General features: G+C 38.1%; 1 protein-coding gene across 7 annotated transcripts in view; it reads right to left on the bottom strand.

Annotated features, from left to right (window-relative positions):
- Nucleotides 1-15,196, bottom strand: part of LOC138187694 (venom dipeptidyl peptidase 4) — a 301,114-nt gene that overhangs the window by 23,429 nt on the left and 262,489 nt on the right. For all 7 annotated transcript variants that reach the window (XR_011175244.1, XM_069128730.1, XM_069128733.1 and 4 more), the window contains 2 exons: nt 9,927-10,152; nt 579-766 (listed from right to left, as the gene is read on the bottom strand). Coding sequence is in view for 6 of the 7 variants with exons in the window: in XM_069128730.1 (XP_068984831.1) it covers nt 579-766; nt 9,927-10,152 (414 nt within the window). In the remaining variant the exon portion in view is untranslated. The remainder of the gene's footprint in view (nt 1-578; nt 767-9,926; nt 10,153-15,196) is intronic.

The raw sequence follows: 15,196 nt of genomic DNA, 5'->3' as shown, positions 1-15,196 counted from the left end.
TATCGGGATTATATTGGTAAAGTTTGAAACCAACCTAAGGGTATTCGTAGAAATTACAAGGTACTTAACGCAAGTATATATTTCGTAGAGATCACCAAAATTAATTACCCATTATCATTATTAATTTAACACTTGTTATATGTTTAAAATGTCTATGCTCTTCTTATATAGATTTTTTTATTGAATATGTATGTTTGCAATAAATACCTTGTAGCTTCTAATATGTACATTTTCAGATTGTTTTTAAATGTAACCAATATAATTATAACAGTTGTATCTCATTACAGTACTAATGAAACTCTAAAATCTTTTACATAACACAGACGATATGGACGTAGGAGTCTCCTATGGCGAGCGTCTCTAAATTAAACACAAACCAATTTCCATTTATTTCGACCGCTAGAAAGTACCAAAGGTGCTAAAAGCGTCGTAATATTTTCTTAACCTTTTGTAGTTTGACTTAAATAATAACTTCTTAATTACCTTCCTCTAGGACTCCTTGATTTTATTCGTGGTTTTAGTCTTACGAACGGTTACCCTGTGTCTGTCTATCCGTGTGCAGAAATGAGATTACTCACACGAAAATCAGCATGGGATATTTGGTGGCGCCCGACAAATCAGCATTTGGTGGAATCAGTAGTCTGACACGAGCCTCAAATCCTCCGGGAACCGGCACCTTGTAACGGCGCACCACCGGTTGCGATTTCTCCGCGATAATCTCGGAAACCGCCTCGTTCTCCTCCCATGCCAGCAACTTCGAAGAATCCTGAAAAAGCGAATTGCATGGAAATGTGACAAACATCGTTCCCATAGAGATAAAGTAGAGAAAGTCAATTTTCCAAGTTGAATTAAGTTTCATTTTTATAATATTAGTGTTATAGATGGTATTTTATATAGTTTTACGTTTTTCTTAATTACGTTTACCGTGTTTCATAGAATTTTGTTATCAGTACAAATACATCCATTATGTTTCAGAAGTTGAATTTAAACACATGTTTAAAACTGAGGAATTTTGATAAACATGAGAAATGGTACAGATGAAAATGTATGTTTTGAGTTCATTACGCTTATTATGAAGAGGACGCGGGGAAACTACGAAACACTAGCGTACAAAATAGATTTAATATTATATTAATATCTTGTTGATCCTCCCTTTCCGTAGGCGAGGACAATGTGCAATTTCCTTAGGATTATTTCGTTATTTCGTTCTAAGATCTTTGTCAGCAAAACGTGTACCAAGAATGTATCCTGGATATTCTTTGCGAATACGTTCAAATGCCAAAGAAACTAAAAATCTTGCTTGTAATAATTTTTGTTGATATCACGAATACATAAATTCTTATGGGAATATTTCAATAGAGTGTCATACTAATTATAAAATATGCGTAGACTCATTGAAACCATGTTAAGAGAAGAAAGAAAGTTTTTTGAATAACCTGAATAGTAAAATTGTAACAGAGAAAGCTCTGGCAAAAAATTATTCAACGGTATTTGCATAAGAATCGTTGCTGCTGAAACGTGATAATTATCTTTAGCCAAATAATATTTTTTGTTTCGAGCATTTTTCTGTCTCCTCGCTTTCGTTTTATTTTTTTACTCGTCTCTAAAGGTAAAGTATTACCATTTGGTAGATAGCCCAAGATTTTTGCTCAGTGCTCTATGTATTAGAAGCTATCGAAGATTCCCGGTTCACGGTCGTTCAATATTTATCCAAATAGCGGGTGGGAACGGTTGGTAGAAAAACAGTGGCGTCTAAGTTTCAATCGATACCGAAAGGCGTCTCGCCATCCTCTCAGAGGACCTCTTCGAACTTGGACCCTTAATTTACCCTTATTTTACTACACGGCGCCACCTTCTGCCGCCAGAGGATTTTCCACGGCGATTCTTATTCCCTGAACTTTTCGCCTACACGTCGATTCTTACACACACATACTGCTTCGATTTACCATCTACTGTCCTTGATAGAATCTACTAAGTAGTTAGTCCACTAGCTTTCCACCGCCAGCTTCACCAATTTTCTCTCTTTAAGCCTTCTCTTCTTCGTTTTACGAACCCTCGAGGAATTATTTCAACGAGGAACATATATCTCGCGAGACAGTGGAAATAGAAGAAAGAATACTAAACAGCAGCAGAGTTTATGTTATCTCTTATTCGTGGTTTCGTACGTTCACGTTCTGTGAATTTTCGAGATTTAACGATACGAGACTACACTTTGTAGAATAATCTGTTAATTGGATTTTCTTTTAACAAGAATCTCATTATAAAATTAAAACGTAATAAGAGGCAAATCAATTTCAATTTGGAATATAAAGGTCCACGGGAACAACTAGCAGTGTCAGTTCTAAAGAATTTTCAACGTAACGTTTGATCGTACGCTCTTGCGATTGTTTTTTTTATCGCTGGCTATGTCGTACGAATCTGAATAAAAATTTTCTAAATTTTACAGTGGTTTTACTAGAAATTGAGGTGTACGTACGACGTACCTTTTGCGCAAAATCGCAAGAAACAGTTGAAAATTACGTAAGATCGAACGAGGAATAACACGTTCTATTCTGATATAACATTTATGGGGGAATTAAAAGTGGTGGCATTATATGTATATTGAAAAATATATTTTGGTTTTTTGAAAAATGCTCAAACTTGACACTCTCCATTTTTTCCGTGCTCCTTTCATATGATATATAAATTACGAATTCATATTTTTATTAAGATAATTAGAAAAATGAAATTTAGGATAGAGAATTATTTCACGTATTACTATAATGAATATTATTTGGACATTTTACATATATTTCCTCCAAATGAAGAAATATCATGTTAAAAGGATAGAAGACAAATTTCATGTGAAAAACAAAGTTCAACCCTTATCGCGGCGACTTAAAATCGAAGGCTTTACCCCGCGATCTTATGAACAGATGACCCAACTTTTAAGCCATCATGCATCAACGTCGAGCACGTACATACGCTTTACGTCAGGCGAGAACCATCGCCGAATTTAATGTATTATTCTGCTCGTTTAATCTTCCAGTCGGCTCATAAACTTACCGACTCGCTTCTTCAGAGTTTCCACGCGATTGATTCAAAATTTATAAATCGCCCGAACAGACCCACACTTTGGTGTATTAGTTGATAGAATCACTCTCATTTTCTTGCCTTTGATATTTGATGGGACATCGCGGGATAAATTCGACACAGGAGATCACGATTTGCGTCTGTTTCGTTGCTTTCGCGCTTCTCCGACGTCTTTGGACGTAAGAACTTGTAATATTTAAAAATTGAATTCCACGTTTTTAATTTCTCGCCTTTATGCAACTCTTCGATTTTCATGTTTCAGTATTGTTCTCGTTTTAACAAACACAAAGACGTTCGATACTTTAAAATCTGGAAATATCTTTGACATAAAATCGAAAGGAATAATTACTGGCACATTTCCATCGAATATAAGAAACTTTTTATTAATTGAAAAATAACTCTACGAGGAACTATCAAGATAAATAGAATAAGATTACTAAATATAAATTACCATTCTGAGTATTTAATTAAACAGTCGAGATGATAAAAGATCGATGGCCCTAAAACTCAAGTTTCTACAAATCTAATAAATCAGTCAATCGACTTCAATTTATTTCCACTAGTGTCCACTCCTTTCCTGTGTTTTCTTCACACATCCCTGCAGTCTATATATCTTTTCCACCACTCACTTTCTCTTTCTGTAAATTTCGCTCTCCGCGCGGCTATTTATCTTGACTTTCAACCGTTCCTCTCTATTTCCTCCACATCTAATTAGACATTGCTTACCGTGAAATTAAATCATTTATTACTCGAAAGATAAGCTTCGAACAAGAGCGCGATTTTCGCTGATCACACACGCGGTCCGACATAAGTACCCACGCCATAAATCATTCGAAAGCAGAATAGCATTAGACTAATCACTTTTCGCGACTCTCCAAAATATGATAACTCAGAACGAAAAATATTCAGTTATTCATCATCAAGCTCTGATAAGCGACGAAGCGTTCTCACGCCATTAAATTTCCACCATTAGATTTATTCGCACGATCGTTTAGCGTATCATAAAAACTACGGTTCGCGTTATCGGGTCTCTAGCACCGTCAAAAATTTCATTCTTATCAGCTACTTATCGCGCCTGCTCGTGGAATCCCCTGTCGATCCAACGTCACCGAGCAAAGTGTTTCCTCCCCTGTCCGCCATGATTGTTCGCCAATGGACGGCAAAAACAGAAAGAACACTTTCCGCCGGCTGGGTTCTCCTTCGAGGAAAAGGAAATTAGTCTCTCCGAGAGTCTACAGCGTTTGTCCGCGAGGAAAGCCAATTATCGGCTGTAATCGTGCCGCCTCGACAAGCCGAATAGTCGAATCCTCTTCCTCCTCCTCCTCCTCCTCCTCCTCCTCTTCTCTTTTCCTCATCTTTTTCCATGCTCGTTTTTGTCAATCGAGACAAACGCCATCCCTCGACACCTACCCAGGAGCGATAATCCAATTACCAGCTCGAGGATAATCGATGCTTCTCTCGCGAAGACGCCTCTCATCGTTTCTCCGCTTCAACGAATTTTAGCTTCGAGTGTGAGAAACTCACGCAAAATTGCAGATTTAAGTGTACCCTACGATCTGTACATTTAAGTGTACGATCCTCCATTTTTTATATCTTCATTTAATATTTTTCATTTTAGCGATAAAATGTAGAAGTGTACGGTCGAGCAAGATCGAAGTGCGATGTTTCACATGTCGATTTTGCTCCGTACGATTGCGAATCCTATGAACAGAATCTTCTGGTTACAACGAAATACGAAGGTAAAAATGAGCGGGAAAGAAATTCTTAGATTATAACGAAATTAGACACTGTTGGTACGTATCGGTTTCGTGTAACTTACCTACCGATTAACAAAGTGCTATAATACATAAATTTTTTTGAGGATCGTTGGCAGAAAAACGCTTGAGAAACTTAATAATTCGCTGTAGTGTACGCATCTTGCGATAAATAGGCCGTGAATTTTTTTCTATTAAATTAAAGATGTAAGAATGCACAGAATGCATCCACAGGATGTTTACGGTTGGTGCCAAGCTTCAGAAGCGTAGTCGTTAAAACAAGCAAAAACATCTGAATAAGCAAGGGTCTGAAAACTATTAATTTTGGAATTACGACAAGTTTTTGTCACTGTATTGTTCGATACGTTCCTCGTTCGTTTCGGCGCACACTTCTACGCGTCTGCTCGTAGATGCACGCACGTGTCGCAAGATGCCCGGCAGTTCTCTTTTATCACTTGGCAGAAGTTTACGATTCGTTGTATCAACTCATTCAACGAAGCTGTACGCTATAAATTATAGTTTTATGCGCCAAGCATCTCGTAAGTTGCAAACTAATGGTTTTTGAACCCACGTTTACTACGACCGTTTTGCTGATTTTGACCAGCACTATGCATTTTTCCAGTTCGATACCAACTTTTACGAACACGTACAGAATATCCAAAACAGAGTACACGCTATGACATTTAATAGATAAAGCAGATTTCTGTTTAGGTTTAAATTCCTTAATGATCTTTATGAAAATATTCGTTTGCGTAGATATTCGCGGCATAGTAACACATTTGATATGGCTAAAGGTAATTGACAAACATCTGCCGCATTTTTACAGGTTTCCCTTGTACCTTTGATACGCAACACAAATCGAATGCCGAAACTTAGAAGGGAAACGAGACTGTTTATTGAAATTGCAACGGCTGCAAGGAATTTGAGAAAGCACTGAAAGTTTCCGTTTGACCTATTAGAAGTTGAGGGGCAGGGGAGCAGGAGATCGAAAGTTGATACGCAAGTGTTTTGGAAGCGTGCGAGTTCGAGTGTTGGAATCGAGGCGCGAGGAAACGTTTTCGAGTTCTACGCGGATGAAACTTTCATCGTTGGAATACCATCGTAGTTGTCAGAGGAAACTCGAGCTGTAATTCTTGTGAACTCGTACCTATTTGATATTTTGGAATGTAATAGAATACTCACATCTCTTATTGAAAGGAAACTTTACGTTTCGATGATATTAAAAAATAAAAAAGCACGAACAAAGCATTAGGCGGACAAATTCATTTTCTCTCTTTATATCGAACCAGTTACGAATTCGTTTGAATTTCACATATTTTATCATATCTGTTTGATATTTCAGAGCGCATTATAATTTTCATATTTATGAAACACAGCATAAACTATCAAATTACAACGTTGAAAAACGTCAGCCTGTATACTTGGTCAGATCATTGTTTTTAGAAGTGAAGTATTTTATTCTATGAAAGCAGAATGAAACGTCCTTTGTTACCGCTATGCAGTAAGTGAATTTGCTTAAAAAAAATAAAATTGTTCGTGTATTGTGGTAAAGTAATTGTTATTAGACCGCGGATTTTTACGCAAATTCATATTTTCCAGAATATAATTAAGAAGATAGAATCTCGGTAAAAGATTCTTTCACCTACCAAGTATTATAGCAAGCGCTATACTTCCAATATCTTATATATTTTTCCATGCTATGTGTGTTCCATAATTTTCTACTTTCAAATTTCCTGCAACTGCATAAATATCCACGTTATAGTAATTACATAATCGTAACTCTCGAGTGTAACGAACGTAAAGTTTGGGTTAAAGAAACCGTCGAATGATAATTCCGCTCAAATTCTACAAAATAATCCAAAGACCACTTTCAAAGCCCATCCTTTGAGTGAACTAGCACTGATCGAAAAGCAGAGCGAAGAAAATTTTTGTAAAAAGGAAAAGTCGTCGAATAAATTTTTACAAAGTAAATAAGTATGAAACTAAAAATTGCAGCGCGTATCGATTTCGAATAACGCAGTGATGCAATTACGTATGCACGTAATCGTTGTCAGACATCGAAACTCGTGTACGCGTGATCACGGAGGTGGAACAAAATGGCTGAGCTAGTCGAATCGTGTTTGCTGTTTGTTAAACGGCGGGAAAATTTATTTAATTCGACGAACTGATAACGGTATCGTATTTCCCTCGCAGCGAACCGTTAGAGGTTGTTGCTGGCGATTTGTTAAACGATTATAAAGCATATAACCTGATTGTTTAATACTCTATTCATTCTCTCTGATGCTGGCGATACGGTTAAAAGCGATAATTTTAGAATTCATTGGATAACAGCCCCGCCATTCTTTCTCCTCGGTTGTTCCCTTCTTTGTTACGTATTTCTCGCTAAAAGGTATACAATTAAATTTTAATACTTTCATAGAAATTTTCAGAAGATCCGGCAAAAGAGAGGGGAAAGTGAAAAGAAACAGAGCGAAAAAGAAGGAGAGAGCAATAAAACGTTTCGCTCGCGACGGAGCAAAAGACGGTGGTGAAGCGAGCTTAAACGAGCAGGATTAAGAAATTAAATTAAAATTCGATCGGTTGAGAGTTGAACGAGAAGGGGGATGAGAGGGCGGTAGCAGGGACGAAACAAAACTGCAGCCCGCGGTAACTTCAATTTTCGTTTGAATATTTCCAAATAAACTTTCCACGCTTTTAAATATGCTCGGAGAAAATGAAACTCGCCGCGAAAAACGAGAAAAAGCTCCTCGTGGGGCTAAGATAGCGGCCACGTTGGCCAGGGTTATGGAAATTACGAAATTCAATTAAAATTACAAACTTCCTATCGTAGAATACCACTCGTTGAAAGGAAACAGATGGTTGGAACCAAGATCCATCGAGAAACGCTAGGAAACATCAGGAATCTTGATTCTATTAAATTCGTAATAACATCGATCGAAATTAACCATTTTTACGATCTTTTCTCGATATTATCCAAAAAAAAGAAGAAGCAAATGCCGGAGGAGAGAAGCAACGAATAAAAATTACATGGAAATGATTAAGAGGCGTAAGATGGAAAGAAAATTGTCAAAACTCACGATCGACTTTGAATTTATTTCATTCAATTGCGTAATTATGCTGAATTGTAGTAAGTCAAAAACATTAAAAGATATTTACGACCTCTTTCACGATATTATCCGTGGAAAGTGAAATAAATCCTAGAAAGTTCCAGGCAGGAAAAGTATTAAGGAATAAGATCGGAAGGAATCGCCAGGATTTACAATCCGACTTTCAATATTTTATTTTCCTATAAGTTCAATATTTCCAAATAAATTCGATGGTAGCACCGGTATGGTTAGAGACGAGACAGATCGTTTGAATAAAGCTCGCCAGGCTGAAATTCTGCGAACGATGCGCTGAGAGGTAAAGAAGGTTTTAGTGGCGGCGGTGGAAATTCGGGTTATCGAGGATACCGGATAGTCAGGTCGCCGGTTCTACTCGCGCGTTTAAATCTGTCGCGTCTATTCGCCTCGCTTTCCCACGAGGAGGTGACTCTTTGACAATAAGCGCCAGCACAAAACATAGATAGAGAACCGTCGAGGTGGCCCGAGCGCCACCGCTTCCTGGACACTGACAAATCATTCGGCCCATGGAGGATCGACGATTTATCGGTGGCCGTTGCTTATGCACCGAACGACCCTAGAAATCGAATCTTCCAATTCTTTCGCATTTCTTTCTTCGTTCTCGCTGCTCTTGTTACTCAGACGTCAGGATTTAGGTCAGGTTTTGATCATTGGCTCCCTTTCAATTTGTGCTGCGCTTTAGCAAACTTTAAGATCGAACAAAATCGTAATTGCTTTGCGAGCGCGTTTCTAAAGATCTAAATATCAATGGACTTAACATCCATTGTTCGCTAATAATCAACATCTTCGCAAGATTCTAATTATTCCTTGTTGTTATTTAACTAATGCCTTGTTGTTTTAATTATTCCTTGTTGTTCGTGTGTGTTACGATTTCCCAAATTACTTTGAAATTAACGGGTTGGAAGAACGAATGCCGTACAAACGTAATAATTATACCGAGACTCGTAAAGAGCGGTAGAAACGCTGGAAAATTTTGTATACAACAATTGATTAATTTTGAAAGGAATACGTCATCGTCGTTCTACCAGACTGGTCTGCGTTTTTTTTAGCGAAGAACCGACGCGAAACATGTCAGCTAGTTCGTTTATTCAGTCAGCCGAAGGGAGCTGCCAGTGGGAAACGACGAAATACATATATTTGCGTGAGTTATAGAGGGAAACGTAGCAAGGGAAAATTATGTCGTATGTGTGGGATTAAAATTCGGCGAATCCATGGCAAGCAGATTTTCGCGGCAGTTGCAATGGATTCGAGACCTTTCGGGTTTCAGAGATGGAATATCACCGGTGAAATACGTCTGCCAATTTTGTCGAGGCGTGAAGCAAGAGTGAGATACCAAGCAAAATTTCGAAAGAACACGAATTATTCTTCCGTTCAGCTATTGTCGTATTGTTATACCGAAGAATTTTCCGCTCTTTCAAACGTGGATTTCAATTTGAAACTTTTTAATTCTTTTATCTCTAACGCCGACTCTATAGTCGCCGCATACACGCAACGAATTATGGATACAAACACCGATTACAGTCAGTGGTTAGTTTATGATTAATTCGATACTAATTACGCTAGTAATTACCGTTTTGATTCTGTGCTCCATTAGTAGACTGCAGGCGTTAAATATTATTGTGAGATTTAATCGCGATGGTCTCTTTATCAATTTGATAGAAATTTCTCTATTTTATCTGTAGCTTGACACTCGATCGGATTGAGGCTAATAGAGTGTCCTTAGATAATAAGATTACTTCACGATAAATAAATATATCGATCATAAATATTATCTTTCTCAGAATAAATTTCATCGTGGCATAATTAGTTAACTCCACGAAACAAACAACAGAGGAAATTCATAAAATTAGATTATATCGCAGAGATCGATAAAGTGTCTTGACAGTAAAATTGCAAAAATTGGAATTAAATATCGCGCGACCAAAATGTTTCAAGTGTACGACTTTCTACGCGTTACCCATACGTAGTTTAAACTCACCTTGTTGTAAATGGCGATGTCAGGCACTCCAGGTCCGGCGCAAGTGAGCACGTAATGCGAATGATCCGTGGAAAATTTCGCGGTATTGTAGAGGCACCGGTTCCTATCGGTTTCCCGTACGATGCCACAGCTTAAACACTTTGGTTTCCGCCCTCCACCGGTCTTCGTGGATATCCTGTACAAATGTTGCACCGCCGACTCCTCTTCCGTCGTTGCCAAGTAGTAGCTGAAGAGGAAAGCCCGGCCAAGAGTTAGAAAAGGACGAAAGGAAAAAAGAAGCAAGAGAGAAGCGCGAGAAAAACGATAACCGGGAGGGATATAACGCGCTCTCATTTGCATAGGCTGCTCTTTAATGGCTTTGTAATCGCGAGAACCGTCGTGAATTTGCATTGCAACGAGCCCTCTCTTTGTTTACTTTAGCCACGCGCGACCACGAGGAAAGGACCGAGGGCTGCAAGGGGAAGAAAGTTGCCGATGTACTCCATTCTGGATACTGGCTTTCGCGGTTTTGCGGTTTCTTTTGCATTCTTTTGCAGGGAAATTGAGCGCTACGGTATAAATACCGCGGCTTGTTTCCAGTTTGTTGTGCACGGAAGTTGATCAAGTTTGAAAGCTACGCTTCGATGGATATCGAGAGATACGCGCTTTCCAATTGATTTTGCTACTATGCAAATGGTTACTCTCGTACTAACGAGACGATCGGGGAATTGGCATTTAGAGATTCATCTGCTAGCTCGTATAAAGTTCAGAGAGCAAATTATATTGCAAATAGAAGAATTTCTTTAGTTGTGTGTCGGGAAAATAGAAATTCGCATTTTTTATAACGTTCAGAGAGCAAATTGCACAGGCAATAACAAAATTTCTTCAAATGGCGTTCTGTAAAAATGTAAATCCGCATTTGGTTGTTACGAAGTTCACAGACGGGATTATACGATACGACAAACAAAGGAATTTCGGTAGTCGCGTTGATAAAAAATTCATAAAAATTCATAGTCTGGTGTTATAACTATTGTCATTTAAATTGTCTATTAAATTTCTAGTCGTTAATCCTAACATTTAAATACATCTATTGTTAATAGATAGAAAACGTCGAACTTCTGTATATTGTAGTATCGTGGACGAGGGGCCTGGGGGTGTCGTGCGAATTATAAACAAGCGGTTGCTGAGCATGTGCATGATGGGGCTTAAACAAAAGATATAAGACAAAAGACGAAGGGTTGCTAAGAGACATAAACGAATTAACGGCAGTATGAGTTGAGAAGCCAGAGAGTGCGGATTGCGTTGTCGAGATAGTGTTGTTAGCGTTGTTGAGAGAGAGCTGAATCTGTGTTGACGAGAGTTGTTAATTAATTATAATACGTTGTTACGATTAGTTCAGTTAAATAACTGTTGTTTTCTGTTTAATCCATTTATTATTAATAAACTAATTAATTATAGTAGTTACGATACTACAATATTATTAAGATTACTATGATTAAGCCGACTAAATAATCGGCAAGGCTAAGAAATATCCTCGCTTGTACCATTTACATTGTAACATTTTGAAAATTATAAAAATAACCAAAATACGTTTGAGACGAACAAAGCTTCGCAGGATAATTTTATTTCTATGCAAAATGGGCAGGAACGGTTCACTTCATTAACATTATGAGAAGGTATTGAGGGTCGATGAAATTGATCGATCGTGGTGATCAATCAATTCATCACCGTGAATTGATTGATCAATTCTGATTAGGCGGTCGGATCAAACATTTGGCTTATGTTGTTAGAGGTGCAAAATAGCCAAGAGTTGAATCTAGAGGATGTTACATAAATGTTTTCAGGGTGAGGGTCAAGCATGACAGGCCTTACGTTAGACGTTGCGATTCGATGTTGTTAAGACTGATTTATACGTTCAGCCAGCGATGCAAGTGTACCAGAGGTTGTAACGCGATCAGACCTGGCTCCATTTGCATTAATGTGGATCGATTTACTGCCAGTTAATCGATCTATTATTAGCCGGAAGTATTCGATTCTTTGCCAGTCTAAATTCGTACTGATTTCATCACGTTCCAATTGATAGGGCTAATTTATGTATCGTTTCTCGTTAACGAGTTTGAACATGTTTTCATGTAGGAAAAATCGAAGAAAAAGAGGAAATTTTTACTTGCCAATTTAGGAAAAGAATATTTTCCAAGCTGCGGAGCGATTGTATAATACGTGAAAAAGATTTTTTCCACCGCTAGAGGAAATTTTATTCACTGATATCTATCGCAAGGCTAGAAAAAATTTCATTCAATGGAAATGCCATTCACTAACGATTGTCACGTTGCTAGCGAAAAATTCCATCTAGAAGAAATTTCATTCACCGATGACTATCACATCTCTAGGAAGAAATTCCAGTTATCGCTAGAGGAAAATTTTATCCGTAGGAAATTTGAATCGGGGATAATTATCGCATTGGCAGGGGAAAATTCCATCTAGAGAAAAATTTGTCCACTGATATCTACGACAGAAGAAAAATTCATCGAATTTTATTCACTGACATCTAGAGCAAAATCTCATCCAGGTTAACAAATCATTTCTATTCATATGACTCATTGACTGTCACGCGAATTTCATATATTTTTCCTTGGCAATCGCAGCAGATCGAACTATGCTACAAATATCATATTGTATCAAATTTTGTACAATTTTTCCTAACAACGTTATCTCAGTCATTCGGATTATCAGAAATTTATTGGTTCGTGTTTATCTTGTTTTAATGGTTCTAAAAAATTGAATAACCCGACAGTCGAAATGTTAATTAATTTAAAGCTGAAACAAAGTTCCAGTCGGATAACGCTTTTCAAGTGGCCAAAATTCGCAAGTCAGACAAACTTTCGTTACTGAATTTCCCTCTATCTTGACCCGAAACTTCATTCTACATGGATCAAAGCTTGTCTGAAGAGAAAGCTCGTTTGCTCCATATCTCGCGGGCGAGAAAGCCGAGGCGACAAAGATGTCTCGCGACGTATCGACGCGACACACGTGCTTCTCGCAATCTAATTTGCCCGGTCGGTGGAAGGACGTATCCGCAGACGTGTACCACACGGTCGAATCCGGAAATCTACGGGTCCCAACACTGCAGTTTTGTCCAGACTAATCCGTGTCTAATCTAAATCTCCGTCTGCCGACTTACTCCCGCCGCGGTGCGCAGCTTACGCCGCAATTTCTATGCGCATAGATCAGATATAGCGTAGCCCCATGTTGAACAAACACTGAACTCTCTGCGACGCTAGGTTAGGCTTCGCGTGTTCTACGAACTGTTGGCTACGAGCAAGCTACTCAAGGGCGCTCTAGTTTTAATTTGAGTAAAGGGTGTATGATTAACCGGACCGCGCGAGTAGCAAGTTGTTGCAAGTTATTACGCGGACGAAGCGTTTAACATTGTCGAGGAACTGAATATTTATCGGGTTGTACGAGAAGTTCATAGTAAAACTTGAGGAAAAAACTGCAAGGATTGTATCTTCGAAAAATTATCATATAAAAAAAGCGACATAATTTTCATGAAAGCGACAAGATTTTTAGGAAACGCAAAGAGCTTACAAAAAAAAAAAAAAAAAAATAATGATTTATTTCATCTTGGTGTTTCTAAGTAACATTTACTAAAATGTGAATTAAGATACCAATGGTATTACTTCGACAGTTAAGTTTCAACAGTAAACGATAACGATAAACAATAACGATAAATAAAATAAAGTAAGTTTCACAGGTACACAGGTCGATCGATAGGCGAAAAAATTGTCGATGTGACTTTCGACTCGAAATTCCTTCGAAGGTGCGACTACGAATTCAATCTATTTCAATGCGCATCCACTTCTCGTAGATACAAGCCAGGTAGTAAAGCGAAGGTAATCGATTTTCGATATTCTAGCGCAACGACGTCGTTTTTTCCCCCTCAACACTTATCAATGTTTGATACATAAATATATAAAGCCAAGGATATTCGGCTTATCGTACAGCACAGTTTTGTTGTATCCCTATACGCGGTTTACACGCGTACACTTTAGACGAGGATAACAACCACCTACCGGGTGTCCAGAGAGTCACCTAATTGAATAAACCAACGAAACGCAGGACAATCAACACTCCTGAGCGTTTCAACCTCGTTGCCGCGTAACTAACAACGTTTAGCCAACCTGTAACTTCTGATTGTCTCGACATATTTAATCTTCCCGTTTTATCTTCACTGTTGTCAATTTCCATTAAGCTTGACAAAATTTTATTCGGAACGAAGCTAAACAAAGTGAAATTAAATAAATCGTTACAGACGTTTCATTATCTTTATGTTAGAAGTAACAGTGAGCAATAACGTACATTACTACATTAACGTTGCTACTATACTAGTAACATTATTACTTAACGCGTTAACCAGATACTTAATTACAAAGTTTGAAATTAATGGAGACAAATAAATTTTAGTTAGAAAATTAGTTTATCCTTGCAAATGTGATTACGATCTAACTTACAATTAAGAAAAATGTAACGATATGCAAAAGGTTATGGAGTCTGTCAATGAGAAATTATTAAGAAAATGATCACTTATGTGATACGTATCTCCATGATATTTTAATTCATCGATATTTATTTGTATCCAGGTTATCGATATCTCCCTCTAAAGCATCCTTATATCTCACAGAAGATATATTGCACATGCATTTTCACCGGTGCTTGTCAGGAAAAATTTCCTTTAGTCCGAATCTTAGTACCACGTAGTACCGAGTGGTTTACGATCCTGATGAAATATCTCCTAATAAAGCAAGCAAAACAGAGAGGATCGCCATAAACATCATTGGCCTACTTTCGTCGCGCGATTTATCGTATCGAACATTCCATTACCTTTAACGGTTATAATACTATGTCGCGACAACAAAAACTAATTTTCCCGAGGACGTGATAAACGGATGGTCGATAACAATTTCGTAGCCATCGTAACGGGTATCGTAATTTTACTGTTCAACTGGAATTCACGGCTCGTGCCTCGATAACCGTAAAAAAAGATCAGCTCCGTGGAAAAATGCATAAACTATCGCGTTACGATACAATGCTGCCACGGACTACGCGTTGTTCCATCGTCGTTTTTCCGCCACGATATAAATTATAACTTCGGTACTCGAAACGAGCTGCTCGTCCCTCCATAGGGGAAACAACGGCGAATATTGCAAGCTTCGGCATGGCAATCTTGCGACACGCTTGGATACCGGCAATCAAGCGTCCTTATGTCAAGCGTTCAGGTCCGAAGCTGTTAC

This window comes from Bombus flavifrons, chromosome 15 (genome assembly GCF_040668555.2).
Source record: "Bombus flavifrons isolate JBK064 chromosome 15, iyBomFlav1_principal, whole genome shotgun sequence".
Taxonomy (NCBI): Eukaryota; Metazoa; Arthropoda; class Insecta; order Hymenoptera; family Apidae; genus Bombus; species Bombus flavifrons.
The sequence above is the reverse complement of the archived record's forward strand: the minus strand, read 5'-3'. Positions and strand labels throughout refer to the sequence as shown.